This window comes from Schistocerca nitens, chromosome 6 (assembly GCF_023898315.1).
Source record: "Schistocerca nitens isolate TAMUIC-IGC-003100 chromosome 6, iqSchNite1.1, whole genome shotgun sequence".
In the NCBI taxonomy this organism is placed as follows: domain Eukaryota; kingdom Metazoa; phylum Arthropoda; class Insecta; order Orthoptera; family Acrididae; genus Schistocerca; species Schistocerca nitens.
The window spans coordinates 42,671,383-42,678,552 of NC_064619.1; the positions used below are offsets into that span (position 1 = coordinate 42,671,383).

Below are 7,170 nucleotides of genomic sequence, written 5' to 3' on the forward strand. Positions count from 1 at the left end.
CAGGGAAGAGGGAATAATCAAAGTGGGGATCATCTGGGATGGAAAAAACATCTGAGAGGTGAGAGGCAAAGTGGTTGGCCTTCTGAGGTTGTCAGGAAAGGGACGATCATCAAGGAGGAGAGGGTACTGGGGGGTGGGGCGGTTCCCAGTAAGGCGGTGGAAAGCAGACCAATACTGGGTAGAGTATATGGGGAGCGTGGTGTTGTGTACATGTCTGGCGCCAGGAACGGCGTTTCTTCACAGTAAGCAGGTTGCGGATGTGTCATTGTAATTGCCGGTGGCGGGTAAGTGTATCCCGGTCACGAGTGCGGAGAAAAGAGCGGTAGAGGCGGCAGGACTCTCTCAGGAGAAGGAAGGCCTGTGGAGGCAGGGTGGGGCGGTGAGGGTGGATGGCTTTGGTGGGGATATGGGTGGCGATGGCGTCAGACAAGATCTGGTGCAGGAAGGCAGCAGTGCGAGAGATGTCATCAGGAGATTGGAAGGTAAAGTCGTGGCCATCAACCAGGGTGTGAATGGAGTCCTGGTAGGCATCCCAGTTGGCACGGGAGTAATCATGGACAAGTTTAGGAGAGATGTCGGGGCAAGGAGCGTGACGGGGAGGGCGACCATTAGAGATAGTGAGGAGACCAGGAGCATGGTCACTGCCAATGAGGTCAAGGACATCTGTGGCGATGCGCCCAAGGAGGTTGGGAGAGGCAAGGACCACATCAGGAGTGGTGTTGGATTCGGGTCGGGTGTGCTGAGGGAGGGGAACCAGGTCTCCCTGGAGGATGGTGATAAACCAATGCCACCGCTGGAGGTTGGCAGGATCACGGCTGTAGATATTGAGGTCAGCGGCAATCACGTAGGTGGAGAAGGTGCGGTCAATGTGGGCCAGGAAATCGTATGGGATGGGGGTGCGAGGGCGGACATAAATGGTGGTACAGGTGATGGCAAGGGTGGGGAAGAAGAGGCTGAGGGTGAGATGCTCGGTAGGAGTGTTAAGGAGAGGTTGGGGCTGGACAGGGAGGTGCTTGAGGTGGCCTATAGCAACTCTGCCACACACCAGAGGGTACAGGTTATCGGTGTGGTGAAGGGTGTAAGGAGCTGTGGAGATGGAGATACGGAGTTGAAGGAAGGTTTCATTTAGGACCAAGGCATCCATGCGGTGCTGACGAAGGGTGTGGAGTAAGAGGAGTTTGTGGACGGGCAGAGAGCGAATATTGTGGTACAGGATATGGTAGGGTTGTTGTACCATGGCAGAGGAGAGTTAGACGAGGGTGGTGAGGGGGGTGAAGGTGAAGTGGGCCTGGTTGTGGTAGTATGTGGCATAGGTGGTAAGATGGAAGATGGAACGGGCAGCAAAGGCGATTTGGGAAAGGGTGTGGGAGCGCTGGAAGGGGAGGATGTTTTGGAGCACAACGGTGATGAAATGGATGATGTCCTCTGCAGTAGGTGGAGGGCGGAGCGAGTTGTTGGGATGGAGGGGGTCATCAACAGGACGGACAGGGACGGTGAGCTCAGGGGTGACTGGAGGAGGTTTCGCTTTACACTTCGAGGAGTAGGTAGGATGGGGTTAGTTACAGGTGTTGCAGGAGGGGGGAGAGGTGAGGTTGGGTCAGTTGTTGAGGAAGTGGGAAGCTTTGCAGTGGGGACAAGTAGGGGGGTTCTTGCAGGCAGAGGTAACATGGTCGTTGTATGTGAGGCAGCGTTGGCAGTGGTAGGATTGGACTGGGGAACAGGAGGGGTCCACCTTATAACGGCGATTGTAGATGAAGGCTCCCTCAGTGAGGAGGCGGTCAATGAAGGAGGAGGATTCAGTGAATATTCGCACGAGATAAGTTGGCCCGGCATCATTGAAGATGCGACGGGCCGAGCGGATTTCGATGTTGGGCCAGGAGTTGAGTTCCGCCAACACTTCAGCCTCTGTGACCACGGGACTAAGCTTTGTGATCACGGCGGTGAAGGTTGTCGGACGTCGTGGAGGTTGAGGCTGACAGGGAGAGGACGGGGTGTGGTAGGGGGTGAGGGTTGCACATTGGCCAAATTGGATACGTGGGATACAGGAGAGGAGATCGGTGTGGAAGGAAGCATTGGGGTATTTAATGACAGGGTGGAGAGGGGGCTGGGGGATGGGTTGTAGGGGGATGGGTTGTAGGGGGATGGCGGGGGGCAGTACCACCCTGAGCAGCGGATGACGCAGAGGGAGGGGGCGTGGGTGTCACAGAGACTGTGGAATGTCGAGCCGAAATCCGTGCTGGCTTGGAGCTTGTCAGAGGCGGTGCAGGGAGCGGCGGAAAGTCGGTAGATGTCGATGGGGCGACAGTGATAAGGGAGGGCGAGTTGGGAGTAGTTACAGCCGAAAATGGCACAGGGGTGGGGTGGACAGGGAGAGAAGGAAGGACGGGAAGGGGGATGGAGGATGAGCTCCATGTGATGGTGGTTGGAGCAGCGGAGGGAGAGGTGAAAATGATAGTGGTGGTGGGTTGGGACATGGTGGCGTCGCGCGAGAGGGGGGGGGGGGCGAAGACGGCGGCGGCGGCGGCGGCGAGCACCGGCAGGTGGCGACCAGGCGGCGGCGGCGGGGAGGACCGGACGGCGAGCAGTAGTGATGGCGTGCAGACAACACGGGCAAGGAAAGGGTGAGGCTCTTCCACGTCGAAGATATATCCTGAGAGTAGCCCAGGCAGTGCGAGTCCTCGATGAGGAAGTAACAGAATCCAACCCTCGAAATGGCTCTTCAAGTGCCGAGTGGCGCTTATATTCTCTTCGTATAGGTGCCGCTCCTATCTTGGTGCGGTCCTAGTCAGCGTACTATTGGCTCACATCGTATCACAGCCTTCTTGGTTGTTCTGCTCCAGGCCGACGTGCCGGCGCTTGATGTTACACCGGGAAAGATATAATTTCCGCACTATTTAGTACTGAGCAAAACATAAATAACTCGTGTAATCGTTACAAGCGTACAGAACGTACCCTTATTTATTGTCCTTGGGGCGTACTAACTCTTCTTGCTTCCAGGGGCAGTGACCTTGCTTTTCTCCTGTCAGAGAAGCTACGCCACCACAAGCCGCAATAATTGCTTCCCAGGTTTCCATAGAATTTTACTAATTGCGCTTGCTGATATTATCTATACAGAATTATTGTAAACTTCGAGCATTCGAGTTACCTGCCTGTCACCAGAAATTTCAGAGTTACTCCTAATCTCTTACCGACTGAGATTGACTCTCTCATTAATGTATTCTGCTTCTGTGTTTTCTCTTTTATCAAAATTAGTAACTTTTATAATACAGGACTCATCGGCAAATAATTTATGAAACATTTCGCGTCAGTGGTTCTGATTTCACGCGGTAAATTAACATGTTACCAGTCGCCCCTTTTTTCAACCGCTCTTGGATACATTCCTTCTTTTTCGTTCTTTTCTGTTGCTTGCAAGCAGTAGCTAATGTAACTGCAGCACACACTATCTTTTGTGTGTTCTACATCTTAACCTTGTTGCGCTGCGTTGTCAACTGACAGCTTTTCTCAACATTAGTGATAGTGCTTCAATTACTGTCAATTAATACTGAACGTTTGCACGCCGCTGACGCTCAATGTGGTATATGTAGTGATCGAAACTCACTGGATTATTTCTTCCTGTTTGATGAGCTTTGCACGAGGTGTGTTATTCAGTATTCACTCATCACTGTCGACGGCACTCTGTTATGATCTAATGCTGATGGGGAAACATGGTTAAATACAAAGAAGTGCCTATATATACAGACGTTACTCCTGAATTATTTATTAATTCCATATGGAACAGACGTGAACCGGCATTATTGCGTGGAATTGACATCGGTGAATGTACCGCTAAATGGACTACTGAATATTTATCGGAAAAAATTGGTGCGCTCGATGTAAAAGTTCATGTCAGCCAACATGAAAAGTTGGATTTCATAAATAAAAACTTCGTATACAAAACATTACCTTTCAATGAACTTTTAGAAAGAGTGTCAGGTACAAGTAAGGCTTTCTTTCTGAGTCCGAACGAGTATTATTATTTGAGATCTCTTGGACTTGATCCTAGAGGCCGTGAAATTGCCGATATTCGAAAGCAGTTTCCATTTATTGCTGCTGATCTAAAAATTCCTCATTTCTTTAAAGATGAGGCATTCTTTTCTAGTGTACTTCGGATTGGTTCAAAAAATGTTCAGTTGTGGACACATTATGATGTCATGGATAATATCCTTATACAAGTTCGTGGCCGGAAAAGAATTGCCTTGTTTAAACCATCAGAAGCTTTAAGCATGTACTTGGTGGGTGATAAATCGCGAGTATTGGATATTGACAATCCTGACGCCTCAGAGTTCCCAAAGTTTTCCAGTGTTCTTAGACACGAATGCATTATGGAATCAGGAGATATTATTTTTATTCCAGCACTTTGGTTTCACAATACATTAGCATTAGACAATGGGATTGCAGTAAATGTGTTCTGGAAACATTTGCCAGAAGAACTGTATGATAAGAAAGATGTATATGGAAATAAAGACCACATTCCTGCAGCAAGGGTAAGAGTGTTTGAAACATGTATTTAATCAGCATCAGTTTGTTATCATTAAGATAAAGTAGGGATGCAGATATAGGAATTTCTATTACTTGACTATTTTGCAGGCCATACAGATGACTGAGAATGCCACAAAATTATTGGAAACTTTGCCTGGTGAATACAGGGATTTCTACTGCAGGAGAATGATAGCCATTCTTGAGAACAAACTATGCGGACAGGAAGACAAAATATAGACTTGAAGTCACTCCAGTGACACCATGAGTGTGACGATCAGTCATTCTTGAGGACAAATTTATAAATATAGTAAACTGAGAAAATATAACTGATGGAAAGTAAACTGAGAAAATAAAACTGACAAAGTCCTACCATCAATTATTTCATTGTGTTCTTACAGTTAACTGTCAAATCAGACACTTAAATTTTTAAGACTACTCAATTTAATTAAGATATACCATTTGTTCAGTTTTATCACTATTTTGTTAAGGGTTAAGGCTTTTGCACTGTAATCACTGTGGATCAAGATCATGCATACAAAGTATGCGGGTACTATGCTGATTATCGCTGCAAGTACATTAACTGTTTTCACTAACCAGTAATCATTTACTGATTTACAGAAAAATTAAATATTGCTCCATACCATAAGGAACATGCGAATATGCCCACAATAATATGATGATTTTGAAGACATGGTTCTCAGCATCCTGAATATATCTGAAAAAATTCGTTGTGGGTGTGGTTAATGGCAGCTGCAGAAGTTTCATATTTCTTTATTCAACACTACTGTACAAGGGGTAGTTCATGAGATACAGGAAGAGAGTGAGAGTTACATAGTTGGCTTCCTCCTCCCCACTCATATTTTTCATACTTGTGCAACATATGTATATAATGTGCACCAAAATATTTTCAGGCATTGCGTATTATATGGCTCAGCTTTTTTCTGAATTTACCATGTAGTTTGTTCTTTATCAAGAAAAGAGCACAAAATATGGACATAGGGCTATACTGCACATCAATCTGTAAAAATAGCCCTTATTATTCATATTTGTGTTTGATCACTCTTAACATATCATCTTCCAACCTAATATTCAAAGTGGGCTATGCTACTGGTAAGTCTGTCATTAGCCATGATTTTGAGGTGGGACACGTCTTTTGAACCAAGAACAATACAACAATCGACATAAATGTGTCGTATAATACTCTTGACCAAATAATGGGATTTACTGAAGTGTTCAATATCACTCTGCCAACTGGCAGTATACCCCATTTCACCAATTCACATCCAGTCACTCAACTTCACCAGTTCACAAACGGTCACCTTTCAACCTATCCTGGACCTCAGGTTTTACTACAGATCAGTATGGCACCACATGTAAGTTTTCTTATTTACATTCATTGGCTTCACCAACTCAGTCATACTTTCATCTTCAAACCTAGCTTCGAGCAATATGGAAGTGTGATTTCACCAAATCTGCTGTGACCCATGATGTCATCAACATGGCGGACCCCCCGCCCCCCCTATTTCTAGCATTTACAATATGGTGACCATAACTTCACTAATACACCTGCAAGCAAACGTATAAATGATGCAAAATTTTTCGGTTCAGCAATTAAATGAAACTAACAGGACAACTGTGGGAAGTAGGGGTTTAGGAATGGGACAAGTTAAGTGAGCAAGGATGTCACCATTCCAAATCAAACAAAACTGAAAAATAACACACAAAATCCTTGAGAATAAACCAAACAAAAAAATTTATGCACATTTGGAATCAAATATTTCATTTGACCAACATAGCTCCTAATATCTCTCACAAACAATTCAGAAACATAGACATCCCACACTAGAGCGTGCCACCGCTTACTCACACACATCATCTGCAAAAACAATGTATTTTAAACGCATCATGCCTCAGTGATGTTACACAGCACAGTTACGACATGGTTCAAAGCAGGCGGGTGGAATCTTGACACTTTGCCCTAATTAGGCTACCTTACAGATCATTCTGTCACCACAAAACACACGTTCAAAAAGCTAATATAAGCTTAGACAAAAAAAGTCAACATTCTGTTCTCTTTCTGTCTGTCACAGGCCATATCATCATGTTATGGGATGAAACTGACATCCAGTACTGGTAAGTTCAGTTGACCCAAGTAGTGCATATGTTTGAACATCATTAAAAGTAAAATCTTTTCATATGTCAATTCAGTAAGCTTACGTGGTATTGTCCTTTGAACTAGTTATCTTCATGTGGAAGGTTTATGACGAAATTGTGGAGGGTAAGTAGTAGGTGAGAATAAATTTCACATATCATTTCTGTCAGCCCAATGTAGTGTTCCAAGCTGCTGCAGTTCTTTTTCTTTTTTTTTTTTTCACATTAGAATTGTTTAGGGGAGAGTAAAATATGAAAGGAACACTCAGTTCATTATACCCTTAATATGGTGAAATAAAGAACAGTTCATGACATTTTTTAAAAGTCTAGATCAGGCCAGCAGCAGTCAATGCAGTGCTTATGCACTGCTCATAGGTTGGCAACATGTTAGTTTCGCATACCCAGTGGGATGATACTTTCACGTAACCAGAGGTGAGAAGAGAGGCAATAAATTTCTAGCACTGAAATTAACCATTGTCTTGTTTGCTGTTTATTGGTGTG

General features: G+C 45.3%; 1 protein-coding gene across 1 annotated transcript; it reads left to right on the plus strand.

Moving 5' to 3' along the window:
* Nucleotides 1-3,624: 3,624 nt before the first annotated feature.
* Nucleotides 3,625-5,111, plus strand: LOC126262515 (tRNA wybutosine-synthesizing protein 5-like). The gene is made up of 2 exons (XM_049959188.1): nucleotides 3,625-4,523; nucleotides 4,627-5,111. Exons 1-2 carry the CDS (start codon nucleotides 3,705-3,707, stop codon nucleotides 4,753-4,755), a joined length of 948 nt encoding a protein of 315 aa, XP_049815145.1. The 5' UTR covers nucleotides 3,625-3,704; the 3' UTR covers nucleotides 4,756-5,111.
* The last annotated feature ends 2,059 nt before the right edge of the window (nucleotides 5,112-7,170 follow it).